Here is a 21896-nt window from a genome sequence, read left to right as displayed (position 1 = left end):
GTTCTCTGTAAAACTCGCGGCACAGAAGACAATCCTTCCCATTGCTAGTATGGGCGACGCAACCAAGACGTCAGTGCAGAGGAACTAGCATGCATACTTGCCATCTACGATGTATATGAGACTACTTATCACATCCCCAAAGGAATATGATTACCATATTTATACTGGCACTACAGCTGTCGCATTCGTCTACACTGAATGCTGCAACAAACATCGACTTGTCCAGAAGAAACAGGTATGGTTCTTCGGCAAATATAACACCGACATCCGGCAAAACAGCGGGAAAGATTGTCGCCCCTGACGCACGATCCCGTGTCCCGATACTCCACTGTCAGTTCAATGAAGGGCCGCTTCAAGACGAAGCGGCAAGCTGAACGTTCACAGAACATGCTTTGCAAGCGGCCTAACTACTGTTTACCGATTTCAAAGCAGACAGCGCCAAGCCTAGTGGTATTTCCTACTGCCTGTGTTACAGGAATCTGGAACACTCAAGTCTTAATGCCGCTATTGAAGAACACAATCCCGACAACAAGCTTGAACCAGAATATAGCGCTGTAGCAGATTATGACGACAGGCCACGGCGTGCAGGTCAAATCACGTCGTCAGATCGCCGCTTCAGAGCGACCTGAAAGCAAGCCGCAACGAGGACTATGCTCAACCTAAACAGGCGGCGACAAACAGAGCACCGTCGCATTCGAGATGTCCATAGCCTAAGCTAACATTCCCGCTTTTAAAGGAGATATTCTCTAGGGGTCAAGATTTCGGGAGCAGTTTGAGGAAACAGTTCACCTGAAGGAGACACTATCGCACATGGCTAAGTTCGACAACTTCGGGAATTGCCTCGCGGGACAGGCAATTTTGGCAAATCGACCACAGAATCTGGTTCTGCGGACACTGTCGAGAATATTAGGAAAAGATTTACGACCGAAAATTAATCCAACAGCATCACTTATCAGGCTTCAGAAATCATCCCCACATGGTTTCCGAAAGGATCTAAGAGGTCTCCGGAAGCAGCACGATGCCGCGCAAGTGCATATTCGTTGCCTGACTTCATCGAACGTACCCGCACTTCACTTTTCCGCAATGCTGTTAGTCTCCATGCGGCACGATTTGGCATGTCCAATTGTCCTCGTTTTGGTTCGCGCGATAAGCGGAGAGGAGTGCTAAAGTGAGTTGTCATCGCGTACCCTCTGAGAAACGTTTCGGGACAAACGATGGCTGCTGCGTCTTCAGAAGCCCAGTTGAAAGGTGCGCTAAACTTTCCCAGGGTAGACTCAAAAAACTTGGAGCCGTGTTCCACGTCTGTGGTTCGGGCTCAATTGGGCACTTAGTAGATCGAAGACCACAGGACTGCTTCTTTTCTGCATAATGCGTATTTGGCAAATCGCGAATGTTTCTTGTGCCAATAGAACAATCATGGTACATGCACGTATGACGCTAAGCTTTCTCTGGCTGAGAAAAAGCATCATCTAGATGAGGTCAATCGTTGCTTCACTCGTACGTCCAATCAACTTCTTGTCATGTACAGCTTACCTGTTAGTTTTGCCACAGGAGACATGCATCCAGCATGTTTGGACCGAATTACAAGAAGCAAGAGGTTACAGCGAGATCCACCAACAGCACGACAGCATTTATGTAGTCAAACTCAGTACTCCGAAGTAATTGTACCATTGTGCAATAAGTTTTTTTCGGAAGGACAACAAAGTATATCTTAAAACTTCCTATACTTATGCCGGTCAAAACGCTAACATGCATTAGAGGTAGCTTGGATGGTGGAAGATAACGATCATTTATCAAAGGTCTCACAATAAGGTTACGAGTGAAAATCGTTTGTGAGACAAGAATCGCTTTCAACACATTTGCAAGTGGGACTTCAACAAATGTGACAAGCGTAAAATTATGAAATTTCTGTTTCGTAGCTAGCACAATGCTCAAGTAATGACTGTGCAAGCAATCATGGTACGTTTGGCTGCCACGACGTTTCTGCACCATCCAACCACAACAGCTGTGTGAGAAAACTGCGACTTCAAGGCAAATTCCTTGCAGATGCACCGTGCCTCCTTGCAGTAGATGCCGAACCGGGATTGTGCTTGCTGAAAGAATGGGATCATGTCTAGAAATCATTGACCGACGAACTCGAACGCAGCCGCGTTATCTAAGGATTAGCCGCAATCAATTCCACCTTCTGATGAACACTCCACGCACCAATTCGGTACGAAGCATTCATCGAACGCGATATGAATTTGGTGAGTGCGCTGCAACAAGAGATGTTGTCCGACAACGAAGAAACATAACAGATTTTACATTCATTTTGATAATTAGATTACAACGAAGGCACCAAATAAAACAACAGACAAAAGAAGGCGACACGGGACAACCAGTTGGCGTCTTCGTTGTAATCATGTTTAACCAACTCACCCACGAGCACGTCGTCATTGATAATTCGAAAGAATGAGCATAAATGGTCGAAGCGACTCCATTAAATACAAGTCTCTGGGGACACAAAGAGTAGGTGCGCGAAAACGCTTATATTAGACGAGTTGTCGACTATATTATTCAGAGAAAAATGATAAAAGAAGAATCACTTACTCGGAAGCTTAGAGCAGCGTTCTACACATCTTCAGGTGCACAAGCCCTCCCGCCTCTTAATGACTGTCTAGATAAAGCGGGGGGGGGGGGGGGGATCTGAATCCCAAACTGCTGCACTTCCGATACCTTTTTGCTGGTACCCCATTTTCATTGACTCAGACAAAGAGAAGGCGCTTCTGCAGCTCGAAATACAGCAACCTCATTCCACGTGAATTCCGCTTTCTTTGGCTCACTAGAGTCCCCTTTAGCCCGAGCAATAACATTGCATTCGGTTGCCCTATGGATAAACATCTAATTCGTTCCTGCTAAGGGCAACTATCCATCCTCCGTTGAACACCATTCGTGATGAAGACAAGGCAATAGCCTCCATGCTGAAGAAAGGTTTCTACGTCGATGACGAGCTCATTGGTGCAGACATTTTCAATAAAATTTCAAGCATCTACAAAACGTCGAAGAGAATTATGAGAGACGCAGGCACAAATATCCGTAAGTGGAAAATAAACAAAAAACAATTATAAGAGGCATTTGGTCGTTAAGAAGAACTAGGAGAAAATGCACCAGAAACGCCCGTTTTCGGTAAGCGCTGAGGTACAGCGACTAGTATGTTCCAATTCTATACGAATTTAATTTTCCAATACATGAACCACGCCCTCGGCGCAAGGCAATGCACTCGACTAAAACCTTTTCTGGTGAAGGTCGAGGGTACGCTGGCTGTTCATCACGACAACAAAAGCACGAAACAACGAAGCGTTCGCGTGTCGTTTTTTTGGCCGTGGTCACTAAAGCACACACCATGCCGGAACCCACCGGGCAGCGCCCGTGCTCGCGTTTTGTCAATTTATCGCTTCCAAAAGATCGGTGAAAAACCTTTGGCACAGATGACGTCGAGGTCAATGATTGGATCTTATGGTCTGAGCGTGTAAGCAAGCACAGCACGCGTGAAGATATGCTTATACTGGCGAACGTGGTATTTTATGGTAAAGGCACCGCGCATGTCTGCTACGAGACGCATGGTCATGTCGTGCATAAGCACCACATGACCGCGAAACCAAAAGTTATGAATGGTTTCGCGCGCAGTCATCTTTTGAATCAAACATTTCTTGTGCTAATCACATTCTAGCGCTTTGCCATGAAGTTGTCAGTAAAATGTCCGAAGTTGGCAAGATCGGGCACACAGTCAAAGGTATCGGCGATGACGCATTAAACATCTTCGTAATCAGGAACTGTACTTCCGTGGACGCTATTGTGAAAGTGTGTCGGCGATTTGAACAAGGAAAATCCCGCCGTATCTCCCAGCAATTCACCAGGCTCCCCAATAGAGCCAGCAGCCGCACCATCACCATGCGAAAAACCACCACCGCCTTAACAATTGCCGAATTCGAACACTTACATGTATCATTCTTCGTGAACGAGAAGCAATAACACCGGCATTGACAAGGCATGTTCCTGGATTTGCTCATTGCTCTACCAAAGACGTTCTGTCCTCTTCTGCCAGATGTCTCGGCTGTCAATCAGACTGTAGTTTCATTAAATTAAGCCTTGGTTAGACAGAGCGTCGGTAATTTCTTACTCTCTTTCTGCACTGTGGGCATTCTGCCAGTCATACCAGTCACACTACCACTTCCACCAGTCCCATCGAGAAACCAGCCCTTTTACTCTCAATACCGCAGTCCCGCTGGGTGGAAGACGTCGGATGATCGCACAATGTTTCGCGTGCTCGAGTTGGGAATATTGCTTGGCAAGACTGGAGGTGCGGCCATCGCCTATTGGATGGAACATCCGTAACTCCCTTCCTGCAGGCTATTCACGTGTAGCATCGTCCCGCTCTCTTCCGACTGACACGCCAAATGTCGACGCTCGTGCCACCGTGCATAGCAGGTCACCACCGCCACGCGACCACCGATGTCACTCACCGCAAGCCCGCTGAGTCCATTCGCCGCAAGCCTGCTGTTTCCCGTCGCCTGCCAACCCTGGAAGCTACGCATCAGAAGATAAACGAGTGCAGCATCCAGATGTTAAGGTGCATTCTTGACTCGGCTTCAAATGCTTATCTCATTCTTCTTAACAGCTCTAATATGGTCGATCTCCAAGTTTATAGCGTTACTGTTACGGCGCTTATGGTCGCCGGTGTACACATCTCGGCCATGAGCGCGAATCTTCGTGAGAAGCTGAAGAAAGTCGTGACACCTGCTGTGAACCGTACAGTAAAAGTCGCCAATGGGAGCTCACTTGCCGATTTTGTAACGTGTACTGCCCCCCTCAATAAATCTGGCAATCGAACCAGTGCTCTGTTTCTTGCGCATGAGCAGTGCCCATACGATCTGTGATCTTGATCATTGACTTTTCGCCCCACATTCAGCTCCCGTAGACTGTGTCCTTCAACTTGAACTTCCTTTTGTCCTCGAGACTCTTGTTGCTAGGCATACGCAGCTGTGTTCTTTAGAGTCCGTGCGATTGCCACCTCAGTACACTACTTGCGAAATTTGGATCCCGTCTCCTGCTGTCGCATATGAGGTTTACGCTGCATCCCCTATTATTGACGTTGTCTCGGCCAAGCATGTGACCCTACCACATAGGATTGTCGAAATTGTCAACAATGGCGCTTATCTCGCTGTGCTCAACATTGGATTATCCGGCCACTTTCTACCTTCTGGAATGGCGGTTGCAACTCTATCATCCCTAAACGACTGGCAGATTTCCACGCTAACCTCCGAAGGCACTTCAATTTCTACGTGCGCAGCAGGATCCATCAGCCTGCCCACCAGTGAGTACAATAAAATTGTAGCCGCGGACCTTTCACATACGCGCACAGATGAGCTTTGTCATGTGTTAGTGTCGTACCGGGATGTTTTTGACTTCGACAATCGCCCACTTTGCCAGCCGACGGTCGTCATGCATCGAATCGACACTGGCGAAACAAACCCTATTCATCGACAGGCGTATCGCGTTTCTGCTGCTACAAAATGAAGCCCACAGGATGACGGTAAAATACATAATAGAACCTTCATGTAGCCCATGGGCATCTCCAGTTGTGCTGGTCAAGAAAAAAGACGGCACGTGGCGTTTCTGTGTCCATTAAAGTCACTAGAACAAGATCATTAAAAATGACGTATATCCGTTGCCAAGCATAGCTGAGGTCCTCAACTGCCTCCATGGAGCAGGTTATTTTTTGTCCATTACTTGCGGTATACCTCATGATAGGCTGCCGCATGTTCTACGCACCGTGAGAAGACGGCGTTTGTGACACCTGACGGGCTATACCAATTCACAGTTTTGCCCTTCGGTCTATGCAATCTGCCAGCCATATTTGAACGCACGAATGATTCTCTCTTTCGAGGCATCAAATGGTCGACTTGCTCGTGTTGTATAGATGATGCTACTGTCTTTTAAGGACACGTAGCAACCATATTCAGCACCAGCCAGCCATTCTGCAAGTTTTCCGTAGTGCAGTTCTTTGCCTCAACACATCCACGTGCCACTTTGGTAACAATGCTCGGTCACCTTGTTAATGTTGTAGGAATCCGACCTTAAAAAGAAAAAATGGCACCGTGAAGCATTTCCCTGTACATTGCTCAACCAAGGAGGTTTCCTCCTTCTATGGCTTATGCTCTTACTTGCGTCGGTTTTCCAAACTTTCGCTGTCATCGCCTGTCCACTTACCGACCTTCTAAAGAAAGATACGCATTTCTTATGGGGCCATCAAGAAGCTCACTTATTTTCGGCGCTTATCCGCCTCCTGACGACTTCTCCTATGTTGGCGCACTTCGAACCATCTGCTCCTACGGAAGTTCGGACGGATGCCAGCGGATACGGTATCGAAGCTGTCCGTGCCCAGTGCCAGCGTAGTCATGACTACATTATAGCGTACGCCTGCCGCATGGTCTCCTTACCCCCGGCCCCAGAGTGCAATTACTCAAATAGACAGGGTGACTTCCTTTCCCTTGTTTGAACCATCCCCAGTTTTCTAACGCACGTCTTTTGATACCCATTCACGGTAGTGTGAATGGGTGGCAACATGCCCTGTGTTCACTTTCCTCGCTGAAAGTTCCTACAGGCCACCTTGGACGCTGAGCTATGAGCATTCAAAAGTACTCGTTTTCCTTCGTGCACAAGTCTGGCTAATTACCCCAGGACGCGGACTGCCTGTCTCGACATCACATGGATCCACCCCACAGAACCAACCATGATATCGACGCCTGTGCATTTTTTACCTCGGAGGTTCTTAATTGCGGCAATGAACAGCCGCGTGATCCGGCATTACGCTCCATAACCAACTTTCTCAACTGCGGGGCCTCTGACAAGTTGCCACGGATGTTAACTTTACATAGTGGAATTTTATGCCGCCACAGTGTTTAGCCCGAAGGTTCTGAGCACTTGCTTGAGGTTCCCTTCCATATGTGAAACCGCAGCAGGCGATCTTGGTGTAACGCGCACTTATGATCGCATGCGGCTACGTTTCTTTCAGCTTGGGTTTTATCGATGCGTGCAGAAGTATGTTTGCAACTGCGAACTGTGCCACCGACACTTCCTGCCGGCTTTCTATATCCTATCGATGTCCCAGTAGAGCCGTTCTTCAGCGTCGGACTTGATCTGCTTGAACCTTTCGCTACATCAGAACTAGGGGGAAAATGGGTCGCTGTCGTGACGGACTATGCCTCACCTAACGCTTTACACGCGCACATCCCACCAGCTGTGTACCGTATTTCCGACTTCTTCACGATCTCATTCTGAACTGTGGAGCTCCTCGTCAGCTGCTGAGCGATCGCCATCCTTAATTCTTGCCCCGTTTCATAAGTGATCTTCTCGGCTCATGTTCCACAAAGCACAGTCACCACCACCTATCAGCTGTGCACAAATGGCCTGCACTTTTATTCACCCCGTACTTCGTTGGCAATTTCATTGACGTCATCCTCCCTTCTGTGTCCACGTTTTTAGGTACAGATACTTGAGCACTTAGCACTCAGTAGTCCTCCACAAAGAAAACAACAAAATCCCCAAAAAATCATGGCGTCAGGCAAGGAGATACAATCTCTCCAAGGCTATTCACAGCGTGTTTACAGGAGGTATTCAGAGACCTGAATTGGAAAGAATTGGGGATGAGAGTTGATGGAGAATACCTTAGCACCTTGCCATTCGCTGATGATATTGCCTTGCTTAGTAACTGAGGGGACCAATTGCAATGCATGCTCACTGACCTGGAGAGGCAAAGTGGAAGGGTGGGTCTAAAAATTAATCTGCAGAAAACTAATGTTTAACAGTGTCGGAAGAGAACAGCCGTTTACGATAGGTAGCGAGGAACTGGAAGTGGTAAGGGAATACATATGCTTAGGGCAGGTAGTGACCACGGATCCGGATCACGAGACTGAAATAATCAGAAGAATAAGAATGGGCTGGGGTGCGTTTGGCAGGCATTCTCAAATCATGAACAGCAGGTTGCCACTATCCCTCAATAGAAAAGTATATAACAGCTGTGTCTTACCAGTACTGACGTATGGGGCAAAAACCTGGAGACTTACGAAAATGGTTCTGCTTAAATTGAGGACGACGCAACGAGCTATGGAAAGAAGGATGATGGGTGTAACGTTAAGGGATAAGAAAAGAGCAGATTGGGTGAGGGAACAAACGCGAGGTAATGACATCTTAGTTGAAATCAAGAAAAAGAAATGGGCCTCGGCCGGACATGTAATGAGGAGGGAAGATAACCGATAGTCATCAAGGGTTACGGACTGGATTCCAAGGGAAGGGAAGCATAGCTGGGGGCGGCAGAAAGTTAGGTGGGCGATGAGATTAAGAAGTTTGCAGGGACAACATGGCCACAATTAGTACATGATCGGGGTAGTTGGAGAAGTATGGAAGAGGCCTTTGCCCTGCAGTGGGCGTAGTCAGGCTGATGATGATGATGATGATGACTTGAGCACTTGCCGCCCATTTATTGACATTTATTGACAGAAATATGACATCTCCGAAGTGCACTATAGTGGGCGGTCAGCAGCTGTAGAGAGTGCGGCTGCATGGTTCGTTCTAAGTGTCATAGACAAGCGGGAGGCTGAGCTTTTAATACCGATTCACAGCACAAAACAGTGGGACAAAAACAGGTCAACAAAAACCAGACAGTACAAACGGTAACTGCTGACAGCTGAAGTATATGTGCCCACACAAATGCATGCGTCCTGGAAGAAAACGTTTCTTGCGTCGAAGCTTGTTAGCTTAAATTGAAGGGGCCGGCATCACCCAGTACTTTTATCGGTCAGCGGAATCGCTTTGTGTCGCGCAGATGGTTCATATTTGATAACTTCGAAGCAACATCTATACGGTGCGCGCAATGTTAACTCTTCCAATCTAACAAAAATGTGGCACGTTCTCAGATGATTGCTCCGCATTCTGCAATAAATGTTGTAGTAGGCGGTTAGCAGCTGTGGAAAGCGTGACTGCAAGGTGGGCGACTGCTTATATATGAAGCTTTCTGAACCAAGCGGCATATGAGACTCCGTTTTTCTAAGGAGGCTGTGACCGAAAGCGAAATCTGGGACGGTTGTAGGCATCATTATTTTGCACCAAAGGTATGCCTGGAGTGGATGGATATTTTTTTTTTTTAAGTTGTGTCTAGTCTGCATTTGTTAGCAGCATGATCTTGCCTGAATGCCCGTCTGTTGATCAGAGACAAAGAGTCGTTTATCACGTTGCGTTTAAGATAGCAGGAAGTTGGTTTATTGGGTTACTCTCCGAATGCACACAGCCACTTTAACGGGTCAGGAGAAATAGGAAAATAGAAGGTTTCAGCTTGCGTGATTGAAACTGAGCCTTAAAATTACCTGAGGGCCAACCATACGAGCAACAATCCACATCATCCCTTTCTTGCAATACTGCGCTAAATCCTACAAAAGGATTTTATTGGGTAACAGCAAATGTTACATAAAAAGAAGCAGTTCCCCCACGCAGTGTTGAGCTCGTTGTTATGCGAAGAGTATTGCTGGTAGATGTTTACCCTGCATAGTTTAGGATCACGCAAAGCGTTACCAGGTGGACTGACGGGTTTGTGTAAGACAAATAATTAGCCGCGCAATGCGGGTGCGGCAATGACGGAAGCCGAAAGTCGACGGTGACGACGGTCGTTTGACATCGGCGGTAAGATTCCAACTCCGGCCGTTGCACAGGAGCTTACTACATACCGTTTCTTAAGCTCCACATAGTTACTGAAATTGCGTAAGTCAGAGAAACACAAATTGTGACGTCGCCTTTGGGTACGTGTTATACAGTCGCGGGCACGGCAGCATCGCAAAGAGGCAGCCTTCAAACCCGTTCCTGTTTATTCTACAGATAGGCTTCCTGCTGTTCCCCATGGGCCCTACACCAGCGTGCTACGAGTTACAACCACCGTCTCGAGCTGCTTCTATCGGCGACAAGGATCTGCTGATGCACACAGCCTCAGTCGACGAAAGCTACCGGCCGTTACATGATGGCGCTGGTGTCACATCGACAGATATGCTGGGATCACCGATGACGACAGCATGGAGCGACCCTATAAAGCAGGACGCATACGGCACAGCTGGCAGTGGGCGCAGCAGCATCGCAAAGATGCAGCCTTCAAACCCCTTCCTGTTTATTCTACAGATAGGCTTCCTGCTGTTCCCTATGAGCCCTACACCAGCGTGCTACTAGTTACAACCACCGTCTCGAGCTGCTACTATCGGCGACAAAGATCTGCTGATGCACACAGCCTCAGTCGACGAAAGCTACCGGCCCTTCCATGATCGCGCTGGTGTCACATCGACAGATATGCTGGGATCACCGATGACGACAGCATGGAGCGACCCTATAAAGCAGGACGCATACGGCACAGCTGGCAGTGAGCACGGCAGCATCGCAAAGATGCAGCCTTCAAACCCGTTCCTGCTTATTCTACAGGTGAGCAGACGCTATGACAAGTCATTTTGTAGTAACGATGTCTGCCTAATTATGCTGCCGTGCCCACGGTCGCTTGGTGAACCCTTTTGCAAATTCTTTGTTTTCTTGCGCATGTTGTTACTTCTGGGTGGAGATGTTGAGTTGAACCCAGGCCCTACACTAGATGGCATAGCAGAACAGTTAAGGCTAATTGCAGGGGATATTCAAGAAATTAAGAAGGAAAAATGTATAACAAACACTAGACTTAGTGCAATTGACAAGAAACTTGAAAAGATAGCTGGCATTGAAAAACAGATCGCAGAGAACTATAAACGATTATATACCTTAGAAAACACCTAATGGCTATGGAAAAGAAAGTCGAGGATCTAGAAAACCGGAGCCGTCGGTCCAACCTTGTCATACACGGTGTTGAAGAAAAACAAAAGGAAACAACAGACATGCTTCTTGAATTGGTTGGAAAGAAGATTTTAGACAGTATACTCCATCTAAAAACCATGGGAATCGAAAGAATCCACCACCTAGGTAAAAAGAAGCAAAATGATACTTCTAGACCAAGACCCATAACCCTCAAACTACTCGATTGCCGAGGCAAAGTTTCAATCCTCAAGCACTGCCCTCTGCTGAAGGGCTCAGGTTTCTCTATCAGTGAAGATTTTCTCGTAATATTCGAGAAATAAGAAAGAAGTTGTGGGATCGAACGAAAGAATACCGGGACTGGCAGGAAAGGGTGTCGCTAGTCTATGATAAAGTGCGTATAAATGGTCAACTTTTTGCTTGGGATGGTGACCACGAAGATTTAGTTGAAGTCCAAAAAAACGAAGAAAAGGACGCCTTACCAAAGCGAGTCACTCGAAGTAGACAGAAGTAACCTTGTTGAATGTGAACGCACGAAGTCTTTCAAATAAAATAGACCAATTCGAAGCTCTTGTTTTAGAAATTAAACCTGACATTATTGCGGTCACAGAAACGTGGCTGCACTTGGATATCTTAGACCATGAAGTCTTGCCGCCGGGATATGTGATTGTGCGCAGAGATAGGGGCACTAGAGGTGGGGGTGTCGCACTTTTCTTTAAGAAAGAACTACGATGCACCGTTTTACCAGATAAGCCAGAAATTGAGGCGGTGTGGTGCAAAGTACAGCTGCAGAAAGGCTGTATATTTGTAGGAGCTATCTACAGACCGCCTAACGCTGAGACAAGCTATCTGGAACTTCTTCTGGATTATATGCATGATCACATGACGAATGGAAAAAATAATCATGGCTGGTGATCCTAACCTGCCTGAAGTGGAATGGTCGTCAAAAAAAGTGCGAGGTGCTGCGAATGACGTCATATTAGATATATTGTTCAACTTTAACCTCAAGCAACTCGTACGCGTCCCGACACGCATCCAGGGCAAATCCAGTTCTATTCTAGACGTTGTTCTTGTTAGTGACCATTTCCTGAACGACCAGACATGCACCGAAATCTTAGACGGCATATCCGACCATAAATTAGTCTTATGCACACTGCCTCTGCCTGGTCTTGTACTACACCACGGCCCTGTAAAACACGTTCTTGCATTCAACAGAGCAGACAACGATGCAATAATCGCATATCTCACTCATGAATTTCTCGATTTTTCAGATCTTCGCTCGGATAAAAACTCGTCGATAGATCATGTATGGTTGCAAGTCAAAGCACACGTGATGCATTGTATTGAAAATTTTGTCCCACTAGAGCGCAAACTTAAAGAAAGTATAATCCATGGATCACCCGCGAAATAATTCACGTTAAACGTAAAATTAGTGGGCTGAGGAAAGCTAGGAGGTCTGGTTTAGCCGCTAATTTCACTACCCTGATTTCCGCGTTCATTAATGCCTTGGGCCAAGTCGTGCATTATCTCGACGAGTTGCGTTACGGTCGATAGGCCTCTTCGAAATCCGTGCTGGTTGGGGTGTAGCAGATCATTGTCTTCGACAAACTTTGATGAATTTGAGGACAATATGCTCGAGTATTTTACGGCTGGTTCACGTTGAAACATTGAAAAGCAAAATACGCGTTTCTAAAATGCAGTACTATGATACTACTCTGTCCACGTTCATGAAAACGTCACCAGCAAAATTTTGACGTTACGTAAATGGTAAGCAAAGCGACAGAAAGGCTTCTCCATCAATAGAAACAAAAGATAAGGCGGACCAATTCAATCGCTACTTCCAGTCGATTTTTACAATTGATAATGGACTAGTGCAACATTCCCCGATTATCCCATCGACCAAAAATAAATTACTAGAAACCCCAGAAATAACCGACAGTGGTATACTGTGTCTGCTATTAAACTTTGATGAAAAAAAGAGCTGTGGCCCAGACGGGATACCAAACGCTTTTCTCAAACGGTATGCAGGACCAGTTAGCAAGCATCTGCGCTTAATATTCACAAAATCTATCCAGGATTCAGATTCCTTCTGAATGGAAAGTCGCAAAAATAACCCGAGTGCATGAATCCGGTGACAAGACGATCCCATCAAACTACAGGCCCATTTCCTTGACGTGAACCAGCCGTAAAATACTCGAGCATATTGTCCTCAAATTCATCAAAGTTTGTCGAAGACAATGATCTGCTACACCCCAACCAGCACGGATTTCGAAGAGGCCTATCGACCGTAACGCAACTCGTCGAGATAATGCACGACTTGGCCCAAGGCATTAATGAACACTCCCAAATTGACATAATATTCATGGATTTCTCGAAGGCGTTTGGTCAAGTTTCCCATGAAAAGCTAGTTATCCAGCTGGTCCGCAAGCTTGGGGACGGCCCAATGACTCGATGGATATCAAGCTATTTGTCCGGCCGTCAGCAATTTGTGCAATGCAATGAGCACGTTTCTGACACATTAAATGTCACATCCGGTGTGCCCCAGGGATCCGTATTGGCACCGATATTATTTTGGTTGTTTATAAATGACTTGGCAGTCAACATTAACGCAAAAATTAGGCTATTTGCAGACGTCTGCGTGCTGTATAGAGCGGTCAAAAGCCAGAGAGGCCAAATTGAGCTGAACATTACCCTGAATGACGTAGTAAGTTGGTGCTCTAACTGGCAAATGGTGATTAATTCAGACAAAACAGTTGCAATGTCAGTAACAAAAAAGACAACAAGCCTAGCATTTCCTTATGGTTTCAATAACGTTACGCTCCGAAATGTAAGCCAGTACAAATATCTGGGTGTGATAATAACTTCTGATCTCAGTTGGGCAGTTCACGCGGAAGCTATAACCGCGAAAGCAATGAAAAAATTGTTTTTCCTTAAGCGGACGCTGCGGCACGCTGACCGTGACACTAAGCTTTTAGCGTACATCACACTTGTCCGACCGATTCTAGAATACGCCAATATAATCTGGTTCCCCTTGACAAGTAGCGGTATCAGCAGGGTTGAAAATGTGCAGCGCAAAGCAATTAGATTTATTTTTAACCGCTATCGACGCCTTGATCCCCGACAGAATTGCTACGCCACGCAGGTTTGCCCTCAGTACAAAGTCGAGTTAAAATTCACCGCCTGAAGTTCTTATATATGCTAATGCACAACTATATTAAGTTAGACAGCACAAGATACGTTGAAACTAAACAAACAAGGCAACTACGTCATGCACATAATCTCACACTCCAAGAACATGCAAGCCACGGCGGCCGCATTTCGATGGGGGCGAAATGCGAAAACACCCGTGTACTTAGATTTAGGTGCACGTTAAAGAACCCCAGGTGGTCGAAATTTCCGGAGTCTCCCACTACGGCGTGCCTCATAATCAGAAAGTGGTTTTGGCACGTAAAACCCCACAATTTAATTTTTTTTAAGAATATGCATGCAACAACAATACATTCTATTCTTTTTTCCCTAGATGCATTCGGGAATGCAATACCCTTAACCGACTTGTAGTCGAACGGCAAAGAATTGACAATTTCCTTGAGATGTTGCATAACTAACTTGTGACATACTCATCAAAGGGATGTCATTTATTTATATTTTCCATATGATTATTTATTTTTCCTATTGGCATGCTTGTCAATACTCCTATTCATACTTACTGTTGTACGTATATTTTTCCTTCTTATTTGTACTTGTTTAGCACATGTACCTTGACAATTACTATTATTACTGTTTCTTACTGTAACCCACTCCTGTAATAACCCTGTAACAGGGTTGACGGTATGATGAAATAAATAAAATAATATACAGTTGTACTTACCTGTGGCTGTCATGTTGTGTTTGCTACAGCGACGATGTCATTTTCACTCTGGCAATAGAATGTTAAGGTTAGTTCGACTGCAACCATGAAGCTGCTACACCGCCACAATTTTCTGCGCACAGCTTGCTGCTACGAGGACGGTAGCGGGAAATGTGGGTCGATTCCGTAGACAGTGCAGTCTTACACGACGCATCACAGCCAGAGCTTTCACGGGGATGGGACTCGACAAACTGGAATGTAACATACAAGCCCACGTGTTAGTGGTAGCCTGTAGCGCGACATAAGTTAGTGTACGACCACGGCTTAGCGGATAAAGAGCGTTGGGCTGTTGTGCTCAAAGGCCGCAGTTAGATTATTAAGTTGATGAGTCATTCCAGTCGTTTACAATGGCCCGATGCATGATTGAGCAAGAAATACCTATCTACTTACCGGCTTCCCTCAAGTTGGCTATATTGAGGACAGTAATGCTTTGCAGGAACTTCATAAATTTATGGTTTATTTCATTATAATATAGCTTACCGCGCTCGATCAAATGGTGAACAACGAACAGTGCGTCTCTATTCGCTGCCATCCAGTTTTCCTGTTCGCGTAACTGCCATGCTTTGAGGTAAACTTTAAAGAAAGGCATGTCATACATGAACCAAACTCCTTCTTGATATTTCTCATTGCACTCGAAATATTTGTGTACCTCCGGGTTAACTTAATTGATCCTCAAAACTATTCAAGGCTTCTTCAATATATTAGCGGGTTTCTAGCGGATGTCCCTGTTCAAATTTCTATGTAGTCACAATTACTTCCAGACGTTTCGTTGTTGAGGCGTGTATCTTTGGAAAAGTTTCTGACAATGTGCCTGATGCACACGAGATTTACTAATTTTATCATGACAACGATAGTCTGAACCAGTACTTCAGAGAATTGGCCCTGCTGCAAGTGCGCAAATTCAGAACAGTATTTCTGAGTACTGCCTAATGCTGTCAACTGATCATTACATTGAGCCTCACATGTGGAAACATTGGTTTGCTGCATGACTCGGATCACTCAGCCAGGTGAAGCAGCACGCTGCAGCAAGCTATTTCGCGCAGTTGTTCACGCGTAGCTGTGGAATCTGTCTTTAACACAAAGTGTCGCAGCTATAGATGGTGATTGGAAGCATGCCATCCTTCTAAACCTATCTGATGCCTTGGACTTTATACGGACATCTGTGCTCATTTAGCCATCTCTCGGGGACCCCATTTCACCCGCTTACAATTAAGTTGTCGGTTAGTGGAGAACGCTCCTCCGAAATTTCGAAATTACTCGCAAGTTATCGCTTATTCCATCTATCGGGCATGTTCTCACTACACCTTGTAGAGTCAGATTATACGCGGTACACGATCTGTTTAGTGTTTTGTAGAAAGCATGCAGGCACCCCGAATTACTCTCCAACCTTCGACGAGACATGCATCAGAGCCGACGCGCTTTATCCGCAGAACACAGCTTCGACGATCGCGGACTGTTCTCGCAGCTATCGTTGTGACTTGCTATTGCTTGGTTTGGCTGGGCAAAGGTTCGCCTAATAAGAGGTTAATTTGGTGCTTCACACTTTTCACTACGGTGTTCTTAGCCCTTACTACAACGTGATAATGTACACGAAGTACAATTTAACTGATTTCACAGAGCTATATGTAGCACCCATCTGTAAAGTCACTTAAGTGTGAATTGTGGAGAAAGCACATTGCAAGGCATATGATGGATGATAAATGATGATGAAGGACGATGGATGCACTAAAAGCTTGATATAAATTTGTAGTAGAGAATTGCTTATGGTTTACGTTGCACGCAATGAAAAAGACAAACAGATAAAGCACAAAGAATATGTGAAGATCTGTAGCACTTGACAGTTCTCAAGATGGACCTTTATGGAAGCAATCATCCATATAAAATTTGATTGATTGATTAATCTAGTATTTTTACCGCCATGATAGGAGGGATAGATTCGAGTTTATGAAATGCATAGCTGTTTCAACTGAAAATTTAAGCGACACGTTTTATAAAGGCATTTGTGAATAAAAACAATATTGTTACGGTGAGGTTCCATTATTTCAAAACGAATTGATGAAAAAGAGGAGAAGGGTTTCCGCGCCGACACCTAGCTGCTCCAAAGACAGGCGCACTTCTTCCTCCTCTTGTTCCGTCCTTGCTGTCGCTATAACATAACACTCCTCCCTTCACAGACGAAACACGCTGGGCCAGTAAATATTACGTCCGCTCAGAGTAACGGGAATCACAGCGCTTGAGGCGGGCGATGTGATCAAACAATTAGACACGAGACGAGAAGTCCTATACGTCACATAATTTAGACAATTGGTGATGACTAAAGGCCCGGTGTAGCAAGCCAGAAATTTCTGGCACAGGCCGCGCTTACGAACTGGTGCCCAAATCATACTATGTCCCTATTGTCGTCGGGTGCATTCTTATGCTGTGAATCATAGCTGATCTTGGAGCGGTCCTGGGACGCCAACGTGCGCAGTTCAGCTATGCGGCATGCTTCCATAGCACGGCAGAGTCGAGGTGATAGAAGGGTCCCCATTAGGAATAAAAGGCAGAATAGAATCAAGGAAGCTGCTGGATGATCTGACATAAAGAATATATCAGGGCCTGTAACCGGTGGTTCTATGCTTTCTAGTATTGTATGCGTTGGTGATAAAAGCCAAGATGGCGTTGCATGTTTTGCGCCTGGAATTGACATACATCGAAAGAATGTTTAACCGAGTTCTGTTGGCGCGTTCGACGACATCATTTGTCTGCATACGGTATAGGCTTGCATGGATAAACTGTTTAGCAAAGCGACATAACAGCTCTTCAACTACGCCAGGCACTAACTGGTGAGCACGATCGCTCACAATTATATGAGGGGGTCGATGACGCAGTACACCGGAGTACAGGAGGAAACTCAAAACATCAAAAGCCGCGGCAGTTGGCATCGCTTCAGTTTCGGCATAACGCGCCAGATGGTCGACGCAGACTATAATCGAACGGTGGTCGTTTATTGAGTGCAGGAATGGCCTGAAAAATTCCACTCCAACCATTTCGAAAGGAGATGATGGTGGTGCTATAGGGCGAAGGAGTCTGAGCGAAACAGGAATTTCGGCTACTTGTTATAACTGGTCACATACTTGTATACATTCCGCCGCATACTACGCCAGTAGAATCATCCCTGAAAGCAGTGAAATGTTCTAGGGAAACCCAGGTTTCCAGACGTCATGTCATCGTGCATAACAGGCAGCAGGGGAGTTCTTGTATTCTTAAGGACCACTAAATGGAGGCGGCAACCATCAGCCTCGTAATTATTTTTGTAGGGCAAGTCATCTTGGATAACAAAGCCTTTGTTACTTGTCGCTTGAGCAGCTGAAGCCAAGGTGGCTTGCAGGCTACGGTTGTTGCACTGCTCTTCCCGGAAGGTGGCCAAGTCGGGAAAAATAATGTCATCTATGACGGCCAGAAAATCAGAATTGTCGGCTTCACATGCAGTTGTTGGCAGAGGAAGCCTCGAAAGACAGTCGGTGTCTGCATCATCGCGGCCACTTTTGTATCAGACTGCAAAATCACTGTCCCGCAAACGTATCGCTCATCGAGCAAGGCGACCAGACGGGTAGCGGAGATGAACCAACATAGTAAATGTTGATCAGTAACGATTGTAAGGCGGCGCCCGTAGAGATATGGACGGAACTTACAGAATACAAAACGAAAGCGAGGAACTTTAGCTCAGTGACGATGTGATTCGCTTCGGCCTTGCTCGATGAACGGCTAATGTAGGCAATGGCATGCTCGGCGTCGCGAAAATGCTGGACGAGGACGGCAACGAGGCTAATTCCAATCTCGTCGGTGTGTATGTCTGTTGTGGCAGTGGGGTCAAAATAGAAACTATGGGTCCGGAGGAAATCAGGAGCTTCAGTCGACAAAGCGAAATGTCGCAATCCGCTACGCAGTTGGCATGCTTATCATTGCGCAGTAATGAAGTCAGAGGTTATGCAGTATCTACAATGTTGGGCAAAATATATCAGAAGTACAAGCAAAGGCCCAAGAAACTTATCAGCTTGCGTTGTGACTGCGGTTGTTGGAAGTCCAGCGACCTTTGGTTTGCCTGTTCGCACACCTTGCATGCCCACTAGATGGCCAGGTATCAGTGCCTCTCGTTGGCCAAAGTGACATTTCTTTTAGTTGAGGGTAAGCGTAGCTTGTCCAACGGATGTCAAAACAACGACAAGTCAATGGTTTTGCTTTGTGGAAGTGCGGCAAAAAAATAATGTCGGCAAGGTAACCTAAAAAAATCTGCCATTCAGGCCGCGCAGTACCGTGTCGATGAACCTTTCAAATGTCGCAGGTGCGTAGTACAAACGAAACGACATGGCGTTCAATTCAAATGAACTGTCTGGCGTTAAAAATGAGGTTTTCTCCTTGTCCACTGAATGCAAGTTTAACGCAAAGTAGCCACACCGGAGGTCCACAGATGAAAAGTAAGATGCGGAATGAAAACAGTTGATGGCGTCATCGATACGAGGAAGTAGATACACATCCTTTATTGCCACAGAATTGAGGCGCTAGTAGTCGACACAATACCTCCAGGAGCCGCCTTCCTTTTTCGCGAGGATGAGCGGCGCTGTCCAAGGGACAGATGAAGCTTGAATGACGCCCTTGGCTAGCATGTGGACGGCCTGTAGAGCAATGGCCCTGCACTCCGACGCGCACAAGTGGTAAGATATCTGCGTTATGGGATGCGCGCATCCCGTGTCGATCCTATTCTGTTACCGTTCTGGGCGAAATCAAACAATGAAGCGTACTTGCAAAGGACGCTGACTAGGGCTTTACACTTCTCTGAAGACACCGACTTAATGAGTTGTAGAAGCGACAACGAGTCTTTAGTCTCTGCTGGGCATTCTTTCGAGATGTGAGCCCCCAGAAGAACTGAGCACCAGGCCAGGGATAATCTCTGGCCGCTAGAAGAAAAACCAACAGGCGGAGTTTCGGCGGCACCGGGATTCGAACTCTTTACCTTCCGTATACGAAACAGATGCTGTACCGCTAGGCTACCGACGCTCACAGAAGGGTTGCCATCCCACCATAGAGCCGCTCCGCAGACAAGCACAATTGATCCTCCTCTTTTTGTATCTTTGCTCTCGCTTTAGCGCAACAATGTGAATAGGTAATTCGAAGTTGCCATTTTTATGTTTTCGGAATTTTAGAAGATCGCCTGTGACAGGTCACACAATCATACATTGAACTGAATTGTTCGAAGAGACAGACATCGATTACACAGCAAGTTGAAGAAACATGTTGAACTGACAGAAAAAATTTACTTTCTAATAACTATTTTACGGGACATATTCCAATGTACGAATATTAACCGCAGAGTTCTCGAGGCGTATCCACTTGAACTCAATCTCCAGGGTAACGCTAGTTTCGACATATTTCTGAAAATGCGGGATGAAATAAATGGGCATTCTTGTTACTTTTGTAAACTAATGCATAAAAGTGGGTTTTGTGAACAATGCAAATATAACGATAGCCAATTTGTCTGATGAGTCTGATTGCCCATATCTCCGAACTGTAAATATCTCGAAACTGAAAATTCATTCCAAGTGGATACGCCTTTCAACCTCGCCAGCAACAACTCCTAAATTGCGAATTGTGTCGTAGCGAAATTAATTAGGAAATTCATTGGCAAACATTTTTTATCTAGCTGAATATGTGTTTTGATTTCTCGTACCAGTAATGTCTATTATGCTGAATGATCCAGCTCAATGACTAGAATTGAGTTATCTGCAAGAGGCTATTTTCAAAAGATTTTGGAAACCTTATAACTGATGACCCCATATAGTCCTGATTAATCTGACATATCAGGCTGACATAGGAGTCACATTGCTTCTTACTTAGTGTACAGTTTTAGCGAACACTGAAAGAAAGTTAACGGGCTCTGCGACGTTTTTAATGTCTCTAGTAAGCTGGTTCAGTGAAACAATCCTTTGGGCATTGTCGAATATAGCGCACTTTCGACGCAGTCCTAATTCGTCAGATGCTACAGTGAAGGTATATTATGCAATTTGTACGAGCACGAACGTGTCGGCTAAAAAGAAATTTCTGTTGCCTTTATTTTGCAGGCACTGGAAGTACAGTTGTCACTGCGAGACTGGTATTTAGTAGCATATATTGCCTTCTAGTTTGCTTGCTTTCCGTTGGTCTGATAATGGCAGCCAGAAATGTAAGTACTGAGTTACTCACAAGGACCGAACAATGCAAATAATTCTCCGAAATTTTTTTTCTCGTGTTAGTATCCAGAACGCCCTGAAGTGTTAATGAAGGCAGTGAAGAGCGGTGGGAGCGGTGGGAGGTAGCTCGGGAGCGCTGGCTGAATTTCTAGAAGAGCTCCCACTGAAGAACGATCGCACGCGGAGTAAGACAACAATGTGCTTTTAGCATACAACCTCGTTCTTCCATTGTGAGAGTAGTTTCTAAGCCAGTGCCTCATGGTCGGCAAGCGCTTAATTTTGTGGTAGCAATTATTACGGACGCCTGCAGCAAGTTCACGCCATCAGCGCTGATGAATTGTGTACATCCATGCGCCACTCGAGCTTGGGACTTAACATCGCTATTAAAATATTTCTATGGCAATTCAATTAAAAATTGAATTAGATGTATGCATGTCGCCCAGATTTGGCGAGAAATGAATGATATGCTATGCATATTGAACGAGCTCTCATAGAAAATGTGCGAGATCTGTATGATGTGCTACGCAGGCTTTTAGGAAGTGCACGAGATTTATGGGATGTGCTATAAGAACGCGTAGGGCTTTTATGAGGTGTGTGTGATGTGTTATGTGGGCCTGACAAAATTATGTACGAGGTGTGTGAGGTGGCGTGTGAAGCACTGTAGTCGTGTAGGCAACATGATCTTTGAGGATGACTATGAACTGCATAGAAAGTATGTGCACTTAAGCTGTAGTGCATACAAGAGCTCATTAATGCCAGTGAGATTTATGATGAGTTGTTTGTAGTACATGCAAGACCATGATCAATGTATTGTATGATGACATTAAATCATTGTCACACACCAGCATACATTAAAGAGCAAACAAGAGGTTCGGAGTTCAACTTGTGGAATTTCATGCAATGAACACATACATGCCAATCATAGCTGGTGCCGG

The 21896-nt window shown here is 45.7% G+C and overlaps 1 protein-coding gene across 3 annotated transcripts in view; it reads left to right on the top strand.

Moving 5' to 3' along the window:
- Positions 1 to 21896, top strand: part of LOC129380698 (uncharacterized) — a 190074-nt gene that overhangs the window by 27491 nt on the left and 140687 nt on the right. For all 3 annotated transcript variants that reach the window (XM_055062465.2, XM_055062466.2, XM_055062464.2), the window contains exon 3: positions 20854 to 20954. In XM_055062465.2, the coding sequence (XP_054918440.1) occupies positions 20940 to 20954 (15 nt within the window). In that variant the 5' untranslated portion in view covers positions 20854 to 20939. The remainder of the gene's footprint in view (positions 1 to 20853; positions 20955 to 21896) is intronic.

The sequence above is a fragment of the Dermacentor andersoni genome, chromosome 10 (genome assembly GCF_023375885.2).
Source record: "Dermacentor andersoni chromosome 10, qqDerAnde1_hic_scaffold, whole genome shotgun sequence".
In the NCBI taxonomy this organism is placed as follows: domain Eukaryota; kingdom Metazoa; phylum Arthropoda; class Arachnida; order Ixodida; family Ixodidae; genus Dermacentor; species Dermacentor andersoni.
The sequence above is the reverse complement of the archived record's forward strand: the minus strand, read 5'-3'. Positions and strand labels throughout refer to the sequence as shown.